General features: G+C 40.1%; 1 protein-coding gene across 1 annotated transcript in view; it reads right to left on the bottom strand.

The window, feature by feature from the left end:
• The window catches only part of MUC19 (mucin 19, oligomeric), a 193,102-nt gene that overhangs the window by 59,931 nt on the left and 118,934 nt on the right, over nt 1–14,237 (bottom strand). Inside the window, exons 73-95 of the mRNA XM_034935026.2 lie at nt 14,022–14,075; nt 13,299–13,352; nt 12,281–12,334; nt 12,089–12,142; nt 11,056–11,109; nt 10,854–10,907; nt 10,198–10,251; nt 9,157–9,210; nt 8,979–9,032; nt 8,037–8,090; nt 7,167–7,223; nt 6,997–7,050; nt 6,006–6,059; nt 5,821–5,874; nt 5,082–5,135; nt 4,872–4,925; nt 4,247–4,297; nt 4,071–4,127; nt 3,054–3,107; nt 2,129–2,182; nt 1,919–1,972; nt 1,291–1,344; nt 1,117–1,170 (exon numbers count right to left, since the gene is read on the bottom strand). Of these exons, the coding sequence (XP_034790917.2) occupies nt 1,117–1,170; nt 1,291–1,344; nt 1,919–1,972; nt 2,129–2,182; nt 3,054–3,107; nt 4,071–4,127; nt 4,247–4,297; nt 4,872–4,925; nt 5,082–5,135; nt 5,821–5,874; nt 6,006–6,059; nt 6,997–7,050; nt 7,167–7,223; nt 8,037–8,090; nt 8,979–9,032; nt 9,157–9,210; nt 10,198–10,251; nt 10,854–10,907; nt 11,056–11,109; nt 12,089–12,142; nt 12,281–12,334; nt 13,299–13,352; nt 14,022–14,075 (1,245 nt within the window). The remainder of the gene's footprint in view (nt 1–1,116; nt 1,171–1,290; nt 1,345–1,918; nt 1,973–2,128; nt 2,183–3,053; nt 3,108–4,070; nt 4,128–4,246; nt 4,298–4,871; nt 4,926–5,081; nt 5,136–5,820; nt 5,875–6,005; nt 6,060–6,996; nt 7,051–7,166; nt 7,224–8,036; nt 8,091–8,978; nt 9,033–9,156; nt 9,211–10,197; nt 10,252–10,853; nt 10,908–11,055; nt 11,110–12,088; nt 12,143–12,280; nt 12,335–13,298; nt 13,353–14,021; nt 14,076–14,237) is intronic.

Genomic DNA, 14,237 nt, shown 5'->3' on the forward strand with positions numbered 1-14,237 from the left:
CTAGGAAATTTGAGATGCTGGTAAAAAGTACTGAGTTGCTATTTTATCACTGAATTTCTATAAAGTTATCACCCATGCAAGATGAGGATGTCCTTCTTATTGAACTACCTGTGCTGGAACCTCCCAATGAAATGGTTGTCCCAGAGAATTTACTGGAAGTCCCTAAAATGAGAAATTAAAGAAACTAATAGAGCAAGCAGTACTGGAATCAGCAACGTGGTCCTGAACCACTGGAAGACCTTTCTTGAAAACTTGTTTCAGAAAATATGAACCATGAATAATTTTTGCCAACTTACTAATGTTTTTATACTGACTATCCCTTCCCCTGTACTCTACTGAAAAAGGAAGCTTAACTTGACTTTCTTGATTTCACTTCAAATGTTGTGCTTTCCTTGTGCTCCCAGGAAGGAGAAAAAGACTTGAACATTATAAATGTTCTCATATCAATAACTGGCAATATTGTGCTTATCAGATGCTGAGCAATGCCCTCTTATGAGATATTTATACCTTCCCCTGCTGACTTTAAGTAGTTCATCCTACCTTGCTTGGGACCCTGTGAACTGCTGCTGACACCAAATGAAACTGTGGTGGTAGCTGCTAAATTAAACATAGTGACACTCTTCATAAGAATATACCAGTCACCCATCTCACATTATGGAAGCATTTCCTGTGTGCCTGACATCCACTTCTCAGAGGCAAGAATAGACAGAGGTCTCTGCCTCATGTGATTTACATTTATGGGAGAGAGAAACCATGAAATAAACAAGAAGTGTAATAAATATTCTCGAGAGATGGCAGTAGGTGATAGTGCTATGCAGAGTCATGATGACCTGAGTGGGGAGAATCAGGGTTCTGGGGATGCTGCTGCAGGTCAGTGGGTCTCAGACAGGTGTCCAGAGAACTAACACTGTCACACGGGCCATGGGGCAACACCTAACTTAGGTAACCCTGTGTCTGAAACTCCTTAGCAGAACTACTCAGATTGGCCAGAATACATGTTGTCCTTACAGACAAGAAGTAACCCCCTTTCCTTGGCCCCGTTTCTCATTTATGTGTTATCCTGAGCACAAAATGACAATGATGAGAACTCTGAAGCCTGGGACTGATGAAGCTTACCTCCTGGAGCTTCTGATCTGGTGGTCCTGATCCCTCTGGTGGAACTTGTGGCCTCTGAGAGAAAAGAAAGCAAGGATGACATCTACAGTACGGGAATTACAGGGTTATGTAACCCCAGGAGCCTGTTGCCCGAGCAGCCATGGTGTTGCATTCCCTGTGTGCTTGTAGACTTGCCTGTGTTGTTGTTCCCAGGTTCCAGAGTCTTTCCAGAGAAAGCCCTAGTGGTAGCTATTAAGAAACAGATGGGTAATAATGGGTAAGTACCTCATCATCATCAAGTGGACAGAGAATAACAACCTCATAAATGGATAAATCTGTATGCTTATTCAATATCTCAGGAAACTGGGCTTTAAACCCCAAAAGGTCAACTATATATTCCTCATGTAATATCCTTCCCACAGTATAGTACCAAAAGAATTTAACTTATTGGGTCTCCATTTAGCTAGAGTTCCGGAAGAGGCTTCTAGCAGCTATCACTCTAGATTCTCTACATAACTGTCCAATGGCTGCATGATTACCTTGGGGACTAGTGGGAGGGTCTGTTTAAAGTACAGAAATATATTAAATTTTGAGTTTCTGATTTGCTATCACTGAGTTGCTATTTCTGTGTGTCTGATTTGCTATTAATTTCAATAGCAAACCTGCAGTTACTTTTGCACCAACTTGATATACTTAATAAATGAAGGTAAGATCTTACCTAACAATGTTCCATGTGAAAAAATATGTGACATGCATACATTTCAAGCAATAACCTTGAATGGATATTATTAAAGAGTGAGTGCAACGACCGAGCAATGCTCACCGGTGGTTATTCTACCTCTTGTCAATGCACTTCCACCTAGGGAAGCTGTGGCCCCTGAGAGACAGAAAAACAAGGAAGGCATATTAGGAAATATTCAAGGACCATGAAAAGAAGACGATACAACTTCTTGAAAGAACAGCAGCAGAGGAGACATCAAACATCGAAATATGGGAGGAGCTCTGAAGGTTCCCTGGCAACCTGCAGACTCACCCGTGTTGGAACTGCCAGGGGCAAGAGTTGTGCCAGGAGCTGCCCTGGTGGTGGCTGAAACACAAAGAAGAGTGGGATCACTATGGTGATCAACCTTTCCCTTTCCTATAGGTCTGCCTGTAAAAACTACCCAGACTTATCTGAATTATTTATGAATGGTGCTTTCACTGATTCTTCCTGATATGGTGCCCTGTATGTTTTCTCCTTGTCCATTTTACTAGCGAAACAATCAAGAGGTCCGAATCCTTAACTTGAGACCATATGTCTGGTCTCTATCAGGAGACAGGTAGTGTTCCCCTTATTTACTATTTTATGCCCCAGAATATGGAAGACCAAAACAATTTCCCTGGGACTCTTATGCATCAAGAATATACTAAACATTTCTGTTGTTTCTGAGGCATGAAAACCATTATTTACATATGTTTCTAAGGTTCATTTAAGTTATCTCTTCTTCCCTAGATCAAAACTGTTCATAGTTCCCAGTAACACCCTGGCAACATTTCTATGTAACCTCACAGGAGAAACTTCTCAGAACAAATGCAATAGATACCCCACTTTAAAAGAGGCTACTGGTAAAGTTTTAGAAAATATAAAATCTAAAGGAAGTTCTACTGGGCCTAAGATTCATTATCCCTAAATAAATGCATAATATTCTGCAGAAAAGTCCACTTCCAAACAAGTCATCCTAATGAGAGTCACGCTTCACAGTAGCATGTGAATTATGGGCTGCTCATCCTCACCTGCTCTGGATTCAGTTCCAGTACTGCCCTTACCTCCTGTTAAAGTTGTGGCCGCTGAGAAAAGAAAGAATAGGATCAAGAGGTCTGGGAGACACTGGCAAAAAGCATTAAGTTGCTATTTTATGATTGCAGCACTACAAAGTCATCATGCATTCAAGATGAGGATTTCCTTCCCATTCAACTACCTGTGTAGGAACCTCCAGATGTAATTCTTGTCCCAGGGAATTCACCAGAAGTACCTACAATGAGAAAGTAAAGCAGCTAATAGGACAAACAACACTGGAAACAGCAATACTGCCTTGATACACTAGAAGACCTTTCCTCATAATCTCTGTTTCTGAAGGAAATGAATCGTGAATGGTCTTCCCTACACTGTATACACTATTGTTTTGCTGCTGGCTATTTTTTCTATCACAGTCTATTTAAAAAGAGGGAAGTTTAATCTCACTTATAGGTTTCACATCCAGTGACTTGGCTCTCTAGTGATCCAGGAGCAAGAAAAAGTCTTGAACATTCTAAGTGTTCTCCTTTGTGGAAAAGGTAATATTGTAATTATCATGTTTTTAAGAATAAACACATTGGAGATGTTTATAGATTCATTTAGTGTTTTTCTGTAGCCTGTGCCAGCTGGCATGGGATCCTGTGAACCGCTGCTGACACGAAGGGAAATGAGGGTGGTAGCCATTGAAGTAAACAGAGTGACATTCTACATAAGAATATGCCTGTCACTCCTCTCATATTCTGGAAGCATTTCCACTGTGTCTGACAGTCTTCTGTCAATGAGAAGAAGAGACAAGGGTCTCTGCCACATGTGATTTACATTTGTGGGAGAAGGAACAGAGGAAATAAACAAGAAGTGTAAAAAACATGTTAGTGAGATAGTAGCAGGTGATTGTACTTTGCAGAATCATGATGAGCAGAACGGGGAGAATCAGTGTTCCAGGAAGGCTGCTGTAGCTCAGTGGGCCACAGACAGGTGTCTAGAGAACTAACATTGTCACACAGGCCATGGCTCAATGCCTGACTTAGATAACCCAGTTTCTGAAATCCTTAGCAGAACTACTAAGGATGGCCACAGTACATGTTGTCCTTCCAGACAAGAAGTAACCCCCTTTCCTTGGCCCCGTTTCTCATTTATGTGTTACCCTGAGCACAAAATAACAATGATGAGAACTCTGAAGCCTTGGACTGACGAAGCTTACCTCCTGGAGCTTCTGACACGGTGGTCCTGACCCCTCTGGTGGAACTTGTGGCCTCTGAGAGAAAAGAAAACAAGGATGACATCTACAGTATGGAGAGTGCAGAGTTATGTACCCTAGGAGTCTGTCACGTGAGCAGCCATGGCATAGCATTCCCTGTGTGGCTGTGGACTTGTCTGTGTTGTCATTCTCAGATTCCAGAGTCTTTCCAGAGAAAGCCCCAGTGGTAGCTATTAAGAAAGAGATGGGTAGTCATGGGTCAGTACCTCGTCATCATCAAGTAGGCAGAGAATAACAACCTCATAAATGGATAAATCTGTATACTTTTTCAATATTTCAGGAAACTGGGCTTTAAATCCCAAAAGGTCATCCATATACTCCTCATATAATACCCTTCTCATGGTATAGTACCAAAGGAATTTTTACTTATTGGGTCTCCATTTCTCTAGGGTTCAGGAATAGGGTCCTAGCAGCTATCACTCTAGATTCTCTATATAACTGTCCAATGGCTACATGATTACCTTGAAGACTAAAGGAAGTGTTTGCTTAAAGTATAGAAAGAAATTAGTTTTCAGTTTCTGATTTGCTATCACTGATTTGCTATTTTTGAGTTGCCAATTTGTTATGATCTTCAATAGCAAAACCACAATTACTTTTGCAGCTACCTGATATAATTAATGAATGAAGGTAAGATTTTACCTAACAATGCTCAGTGTTGAAGAAATGTGTGACATGCATACATTTCAAGCAATAAGGTTTATTGGATATTATTAAAATTGAGTCCAATGACCCAGCAATGCTCACCGGTGGTTATTCTACCTCTTGTCGTTGCACTTCCACCTGGGGAAGCTGTGGCCCCTGAGAGACAGAAAAACAGGGAAGGTATATTAGGAAATACTCAAGGACCATGAAAAGAACATGATACAACTTCTGGAAAGAACAGCAGCAGAGGAGACATCGCACATTGAAATATGGGAGGAGCTCTGAAGGTTCCCTGGCAACCTGCAGACTCACCTGTATTGGAACTGCCAGGGACAAGAGTTGTGCCAGGAGCTGCCCTAGTGGTGGCTGAAACACAAAGAAGAGTGGGATCACCATGGTGATCAACTTTTCCCTTTCCTCTAGGCCTGCCTCTAAAAACTATCTAGGCCTATCTGAATTATTTATAAATGGTGCTTTCCATGATCCTTCCTGATGTCATGCCCTGTACATTTTCTGCATATCCATTTTACTAGCAAAACAATCAGAAGGTCCAATTCCTTAAGTTGAGGCAATATTTCTGGTCTTCCATCAGGAAACAGGTGGTGGTCCCCATGTTCACCATTTTACTCCCTGGAATATGGGAGACAAACAATTTTCCTGGGACTCTTACAAATCAAGAATATACCAAACATTTCTCTTGCTTCTAAGGCATGAAAACCACTCTTTAGGAATGTTTCTAAGGTTCATTTAAGTTATCTCTTCTTCCCTACAACAAAACTGTTCATAGTTCCCAGTAACACCCTGGTAACGTTTCTATGTAACCTCACAGGAGAAACTTCTCAAAACAAATGCAATAGATATCCCACTTTGAAAGAGGCTATTGGTAAAGTTTTAGAAAATATAAAATCTAAAGGAAGTTCTCCTGGGCCCAAGATTCATTATCCCTAAATAAATGCATAATATTCTGCAGAAAAGTCCACTCCCAAAAAAATCATCCTAATGAGAGTCAAGATTCATGGTAACATGTGAATTATGGGCTGCTCATCCTCACCTGCTCTGGATTCAGTTCCAGTACTGCCCTTGCCTCCTGTGAAAGTTGTGGCCTCTGAGAAAAGAAAGAATAGGATCAAGAGGTCTGGGAGACACTGGCAAAAAACACTGAGTCACTATTTCTTGACTGCAGCACTACAAAGTCATCATGCATTCAAGATGAGGATTTCCTTCCCATTCAACTACCTGTGTGGGAACCTCCAGATGTAAATGTTGTCCCTGGGAATTCACCAGAGGTACCTACAATGAGAAAGTAAAGAAGCTAATAGGACAAACAACACTGGAAACAGCAATGCTGTCTTGATCCACTGGAATATCTTTCCTCATAATCTGTTTTGCAGGGAAATGAACCATAATGGTTCCCTGCAATGTATCCACTATTGTTTTCCTACTAACTACTTCTTCCATCACAGCCTATTTAGAAAGAAGGACGTTTAATCTGACTTTACAGATTTCATGTCCAGTGACTTGGGTCTCTCGTGATCCAGGAGCAAGAAAAAGTCTTGAACATTCTAAGTGTTTTCCTTTGTGGAACAGGTAATACTGTGATTATCATGTTTTTAAGAATAAATACATGGATGTTTATAGCTTCCTTTAGTGTCTTTATGTAGCCTATGCCAACTGGCATGGGATTCTGTGAGCTGTTGCTGACACCAAGGGCAACTTTGTTGGTACCCATTGAAGTACCATTCTACGTAAGAATATGCCTGTCACTCATCTCATATTCTAGAAGAATTTTCACTGTATCTGACAGTGAGAAGAAGAGAGAAAGGTCTCTGCCTCATGTGATTTACATTTGTGGGAGAGGAAACACAGGAAGTAAACAGGAAGTGTAATAAGTACGTTTGAGAGATGGCAGCAGGTGATAGTACTTTGCAGAATCATCATGAGCAAAGTGGGGACAATCAGGGTTCCGAGAAGACTGCTGCAGGTCAGTGGGCCTCAACCAGGTGTCCAGACAACTAACACTGTCACACAGGCCGTGGAGCAATGCCTGACATACATAACCCAGTGTCTCAAATTCTTTAGCAGGAATACTCAGGATGGTCAGAATACATGTTGTGGTTCCAGGCAAGAAGTAACCCCCTTTCTTTGGCCCCCATTCTCATTTATGTGTTCACCTCAGCACAACAGGAAAATTAGGAGAACCCTGAGGCCTGGGACTCGTGAACCTTACCTCCTGGAGCTTCTGTTCTGGTGGCCCTGATCCCTCCTGTGGAACCTGTGGCCTCTGAGAGAAAAGAAAGCAAGCATGAAGTCTTCAGTATGGGAAATACAAGGTTATATAACCCTAGGAGCCTATCACTTGAGCAGCCATGGTGTAGCATTCCCTGTGTGCTTGTGGACTTGCTGTGTTGTCATTCCCAGGTTCCAGAGTCTTTCCAGAGAATGCCCCAGTGGTAGCTATTAAGAAAGATATGAGTAGTTACGGGTCAATACCTCATTACCATGAAGTGGGCAAACAGTATCAAACAGTATACAGACACAATCTGTATACTTATTTATTATTTCAGTAAACTGTGATTTTTTTTTTCAGACAGTCTCACTCTTACCCAGGCTGGAGCATAGTGGCACAATCTTAGTTCACTGCAACCTCCACCTCCTGGGCTCAAGCCATCCTCCAGCCTTAGCCTTCCGAGTAGCTGGGACTACAAGCACATGCCACCATGCCCAGCTAATTTTTGTATTATTATTATTATTATTATTGTTATTATTATTTGTAGAGACAGGGTTGCACCATATCACCCAGGCTGGTCTCAATCTCCTTGGCTTAAGTGATCCTCACGCCTTGGACTCTCAAAGTTCTGGGATTACAGGCATGAGTCACCATGCCCAGCTGTAAACTGGACTTTTTATGCCTAATAGTAATCTGCATATTCTTCATACGATATACATGTGACAGAATATTTACCAAGTAATTTTTTACTTATTGGGCTTTCTTTCTTCTAGCGTTCAGGACTAGGGAGATAGAAGCTAACTCTCTACAACATCTAAATTAGTGTCAGTGGAATGGCTGCATGATTGCCTTGGGGGTTATGAGGATAGCTGTTGAAAGCATAGGAAATAAGAACAAAATTTGAGAATCTGAAACCTCAGTCAATGAATAATGGTAAGATTATCTCTAATAATACTCAGTATTGGAAAAATGATTAGCATGGATACATTTCAGTCTGTAATCCTTTGGAGTTATTATTGGCAGGTGAATGCAATGCTCACCTGTGGCTAATCCACCTCTTGTGGTCCCACTTTCTCCAATGTATGTTGTGGTCTCTGAGAGAGAGAAAAACAGAGAGGACATACTTGGAAAATACTGAAGGGCCATGAAACAGATATGATAGTATTCATGGATAGAATTGCACCAAATGAGGCATCTAATTATGTAAAGATCCTTGAAGAGTTTCCTGACAACCTGTAGATTCACTTGTATTGGAACTGCCAGGGGCAAGAATTGTGCCAGGAGTTATCCCGGTGGTGGATGAAACATCAAGAGGACTGTGGTCATCATGGTGCTTATGTTTTTTTTTTTTTTCCCAAAGATCTGGCTCTAGAAAGAATCTAAGCAAATCATCATTATATCCAAATAACGCTTTTTCTGGTTCTTCCCTGATGATAGGCCAGATGTATTTTCTCATTAACAATTTTATTATCAAAATAGTAAGGGTGAACAATTTCTCAACATGTGGCATTCTTGGAATTCCATTAGAGGAAGACAGGTGGTTTCCTCCCATATTCATTGGTTTTACTTTAGAAAAATTAAGTTTAATGAGAATTTCAGATATTCATAAAATAATAATTATTTGCATTGCTTTTGGGACATAGAAACCTTTACTAGGCATGATTTCAAGGTTCATTTACCTTGTCTCTACTTCCCAAGAGCAAAACTTTTCAGCTCATACTAAAACCCTGGCAATGTTTATAACGTTATAGGAGAAATTTCTCAAAACAAATTCAAGAGGCATCACATTCAAAAGACACTATTGGTAATTTGTGTTTTTTTTAAAAAAGAAAACATTAAATGTAAAAAAAAAAATTATTTGGGCTTAGATTCATTTTCCCTAAAAAAATGCACAATGTTCTGTAGGAAATTTCACTTCTAAACAAGTCATAATAATAAAAGTTATAATTCACATAACTCCCAAATCATGGCCTGCTCCTCACCTACTGTGGATTCAGTTCCAATACTGCCCCTGCTTCCTGTTAGAGCTGTGGCCTCTGTGGGAAAAAGAAAATCAAGGGGTGTAAGGAATTGAAGATACAAGGAAAAAGCTATTTTATGACTGCAGCTCTAATAAGTTACCGTACATTCAACATGAGGATTTCCTTCTTATTGAACTACCTGTGTGGGAATCTCCAGATGTAATGGTTGTTCCTGGGAATTCACCAGAAGTACCTAAAATGAGAAGAGTAAAGGTGCTAATAGAGCAAAGAATGGTAAAAGAAGTGATATGATCCTGAGCCACTAGACGCCTTTCCTAAGAACGTATGTTTCAGAAGGAAATGAACCATGAATGACTACCCCTTTGTTTCTTTGCCCCTCAACTGAACATTGTTGCTTCTGGGGTTCCCCTTTCCATAGATCCCAGTGAATGCAAAAGGAGACCTTATCTCCCCCTCACCTGTTGAACTTCCAGAAGCTGGGCTCCCTGATGTGACAATGATGTGTGAAGAAGAAAAAAGCAGACTACCTTCTATTTTTATAAATATTTCTCATCAATTACTTGAGGTATTTTGATATTCACGTTTAAAAAATAACTCTCTAACTCTAATATTCCCATGTGATGACTTTATTCAATCTATTCTACCTGGCTTGGAATTCTGACTTCAGGTGAAACTATAATTTTATCTATTAGAGTAAATAGAATGAAGAACTTCAAAATAATTTCTTTTATCATTCCACTAATATTTATTAAGCATCTCGCCTGTGTAATATTGTTTTAGGACCTTGGGATATATCAGTGAGCGAAATGTTCAAAGATCTTTCTCCTAATGCACCTTACATTCTAGTAGCTGGAGGCCAGCAATGAACAATAAACGTAACAAATAAGTCAGTGTGAAAGATGTTAGTAAACACTTTGGGAAAAAGGCAAATTGTATAAAAGGCAAATTGTATGCCCTGAATGGTGGGGGGTATCCAGCAGCTTGCCCTCATCCCTGCTACATAATAACTAGCTTTGCAAGTCTGGGATCCTGGAAATCCAGAGGGATAACCCAGGTGAGGCCAGGGAATTCCTATGCACACCCAGGTTTGTGACTCCGGCATGCTGCGTTACCAGAGGAAATGCAGGCCCCTTTCCTCAGCCCACCTTCACATCAATGTCTTCACTGCAGAGAACAGGGATTTGCTAAAAACACCAAGGCCTCAGAGTAAAAAGCTCACCTCCTGGATGCTCTGCTTGGCTGGTGTCACTCCCTGTTATGGAAGTTGTGGCCCCTGAGAGAGAGAGAGAAAAGAAAGGAAGGAGTGAAGACTAGTTTTTGAGAGAGTACACACTGCGCTGTGGGCAGAGTATGTCAATCAAGGTGCCCATGTCCAGATTTTGCATGTATTTTCAGACGTGCCTGTCTTGTAACTTCCAGGTTTCAGTGTTTTTCCAGAGACTACAACGGTAATACCTACAACAAGAAAGAGATGGTGTCACTAGCTGAACTCTATTTCCACTTCATTTCTATAGGAATCTCAAATCCCCACTTAGAAGCAAACTATTACTCTGAGACTCACAGTGCTAGAAGAAATTCATATTTGTCCCATGCAACATTTCTTTCCACAGCAATTTTACTGAGACAGTTCTCAACAATCATGTCCTTCTCTTTTGGGGGAAGATAAGAATTTTCTCCCCATATTACTTATTTATCTGTCATTGGTTTGATGTCATGATGGTTTAGTGAGGGACTTTGTAAGCTCAGGAAATAAGGAGACTGTCTAGTCTTTTTTATGAATTTTCTCAATATAGCATATACAAATCATATAGATATTTTCAGAAGACTATTGAAGGTGTCATTAGGAATTACAGGTCTTAGTCTAGCAGCACTCACCCGTGGCTCTTCCAACACTTATTGTTCCACTTACTCCTAGGAAAGTGGTGGCCTCTAAGGGAAACAAAGAGATAAGAGTTACCTGGAGAATATTTAAGGATTGTGGAGAAGATATGGTGCTACTCCTGCAAAAAATAATACAAAGGAGATATCTAATTATGGGAGGGCACGTAGAAGATTCCATGTCAATCTGTTGACTTACCTGTCTTGGAACTGCCAGGAGCAACAGTTGTAGCAGGAACTACTCCAATGGTGGCTGAAACACAAGGGGAACTGACATCACCACAGTGACTCCTGTTTGTCTCCTGAAGACCTGCCTCTAGAAGGAATCTGTTTACATCTTTAAGATGTCAAAGGCCACTTTCTCTGGCTGCCACTCGGATGTGTTTTCCCATTCGTTAATAAACTACCAATGGAGTCAAAGGGGCAAAATTTCAGGATTATACCTGACATTCCATGACAGCAAAACAGGTGGTTTTCTCCCATACTTACCAGTTACACTGCCAGGGGTAGAAGACAAAAAATTATTTATTTCATGATAATTTAATCTATTTTTACTTTTCTTTTTAATTTTCATATAAGTATACATATTTCTGGGGGTTATATGGGAGGTTTTGGTATATGTGTATATTTTGTAATAATCAAGTCATGATATTTAGCTTATCCATCATTTCACTTATCATTGCTTTGTGGGTAGAACATTCAGAATCTTCTTATCAAGAACATTTGAATGTACACCATAACATTGTTTACCATAGGCACCTCATTGCTACAAAACACCAGAACTAATTACTCCTAATTGCTCCCCATTAGGTCAATGGGGCAAAATCATTGCCCCATTGACCTAATACTATAATTATTTCTCTTGCTTTGGGGGCAAGGAAATATCTATGCAGGCATGTTTTTAAAGTTCATTTGTGTTATCTGTACTTCCTGGGATCAAAACTTTTTAACTTCTACTATTACACTGGAAATATTTATATATAATATTATATGGAAATTTCTCAATACAATTACATCCCATTTACACCTCATCTAGAAGAGTCAACCCATTTGAAAAGAGGATTTCAGGATATTTATAGGGAAATATTAAATGAAAAAATATATTTGACGGCAGTTACATTGTCTGTAAATCCATATTTAATATTCTGTAGGAAATCCTACTTCTAAGCAAGTCTTCCTAATGACAGACATGATTTATGGTAACTCCCAAATTATGGGCTGCTCTTCCTCACCTGTTCTGAATTCACTTTCAGTGCTGTCCCTGCCACCTGCGAGAGTTGTGGCCTCTGAGGAAAGAAAGAGGAAAATCATGAGGTCTGGGGAATTTGAGATATGAGTAAAAAATATTGAGGCGCTATTTTATGATTGCGGCTCTACAAAGTTATCATTCATGCAAAATGGAAATTTCCTTCTCATTGAACTACCTGTGTGGGAACCTCCAGATGAAATGGTTGTCCCAGAGAATTTACCGGAGGTACCTAAAACGAGAATATAAAGAGCTAACAGAGCAAGCAGTACTGGAATCAGCACTGTGGTCCTGAACCATTGGAAGAATTTTCTTGACAACTTCTGTTTTAGAAAAAGTGTACACCATAATTTTTTGTGAACTTATTGTTTAATGTTCTCATACTGACTATTCCTTCCATTGTACCATAGCAAAAAAAAAAAAAAAAAAAAAAAAAAAAAAGAAGGAAGCTTAATTTCACTTTACTGATTTCAGTTTCACTGATGTGGCTCCCTGCCATTCCAGAGGGAAAAAGGAGGAAACATTTTTATATTTCCAATGTTCTTATTTGTGTAATTGGTGGTAGTGTGATAATCAGGTATTTAAGAATACACTCATGTCGATATTTTTACATTTCCATGGTGTTTTAAGTAGCCTCCTTGACTGTCTTCAGACCCAATAAACTGCTGCTGACACCAAGTGAAACTGTGAAGTAAACAGTGACACTCTACATAAGAATATGACTGTCACTCATGTCATATTTTGTAAGCATTTCCTCTGTGCCTGACATAATCCTCTCAGTGAAAAGAACAAAGTAACTGCCTTGTGAGATTTGTGTTTGTGAGAGAGGAAATAGAAAATATGCAAGAAGCGTAGTAAACATGTTAGAGAGATGGCAACAGGTGATAGTGCTTTGTGGAATCATGATGACCTGAGTGGGGAGAATCAGGGTTCTGGGGAAGCTCCTGCAGGTCAGTGGGCCTCAGCCAGGTGTCCAGAGAACTAACACTGTCACACAGGCCATGGAGCAATGCCTAACTTAGATGGCCAAGTGGCAGAAATTCCTTACCAGGACTACTCAGGATGGTCAGAATACATGTTGTGCTTCCAGGCAAGAAGTAACCCCCTTTCCTTTGCCCCCATTCTCACTTATGTGTTCACCTCAGCATAACAGGGAAATGAGGAGAACCCTGAGGTCTGGGACTGGTGAACCTTACCTCCTGGAGCTTCTGATCCGGTCGCCCTGATCCTTCCTGTGGAACTTGTGGCCTCTGAGAGAAAAGAAAGCAAGCATGAAGTCTGCAGTATGGGAAGTACAGGGTTACGTTGCCCTAGGAGACTGCCATCTGAGCAGCCATGGTGTAGCATTCTCTGTGTGCTTTTTGACTTGCCTGTGTTGTCAATCCCAGGTTCCAGAGTCTTCCCAGAGAATGTCCCACTGGTAGCTATTAAGAAAGGGATGGGGCAGCGGTGGGTCATTACCTCATTACCATGAAGTGGGAAACGAGTATTAAGCAAATAAATGGACACAGGCTGTATACTTACTTATTATTTCAATAAACTGGCCTTTAAATGTCAAAAGCTAATCTCTACACTTCTCAAATAATATTCTTCCCATGGTATATTTGCCCAATTTTTTTTAACTTATTAGGCTTCCTTTTCTCAATATTTCATGAATAGGAAAATAGAAGCTAACTCTAGATTTTCTATGTAACCGTCAGTCAAATGGCTGCATGTTTACCTTGGGGGGGCAATAGAAGAGTCTGTTCAACCACAAAAAATAAGAATGAAATTTGAGATTCTATATTTAGTCAGTGAAAAATGGTAGGAACTTTCCTAACAATGTTAATATGGGAGAAATGAGAGTATGGATACTTTTCAAACCACAGGCTTTATTGGATATTATTACCAAGTGAGTGCAATGACCCGGCAATGCTCACCTGTCAGTATTCCACCTCTTGTTTTTGCACTTTCTTGTAGGGAAGTTGTGGACTCTGAGAGACAGAAAAACAGAAAAAACATATTTGGAAAATATTCAAAGGCCATGAAACAGATATGACATTACTCTCATAAACAATAATACCAAAAGAAATATCTAATTATGAGAGGAGCTCTGAAGAGTTCCCTGTCAACCTGTAGAACCATTTAATTCTCAA

Source organism: Pan paniscus, chromosome 10, assembly GCF_029289425.2.
Source record: "Pan paniscus chromosome 10, NHGRI_mPanPan1-v2.0_pri, whole genome shotgun sequence".
NCBI lineage: Eukaryota > Metazoa > Chordata > Mammalia > Primates > Hominidae > Pan > Pan paniscus.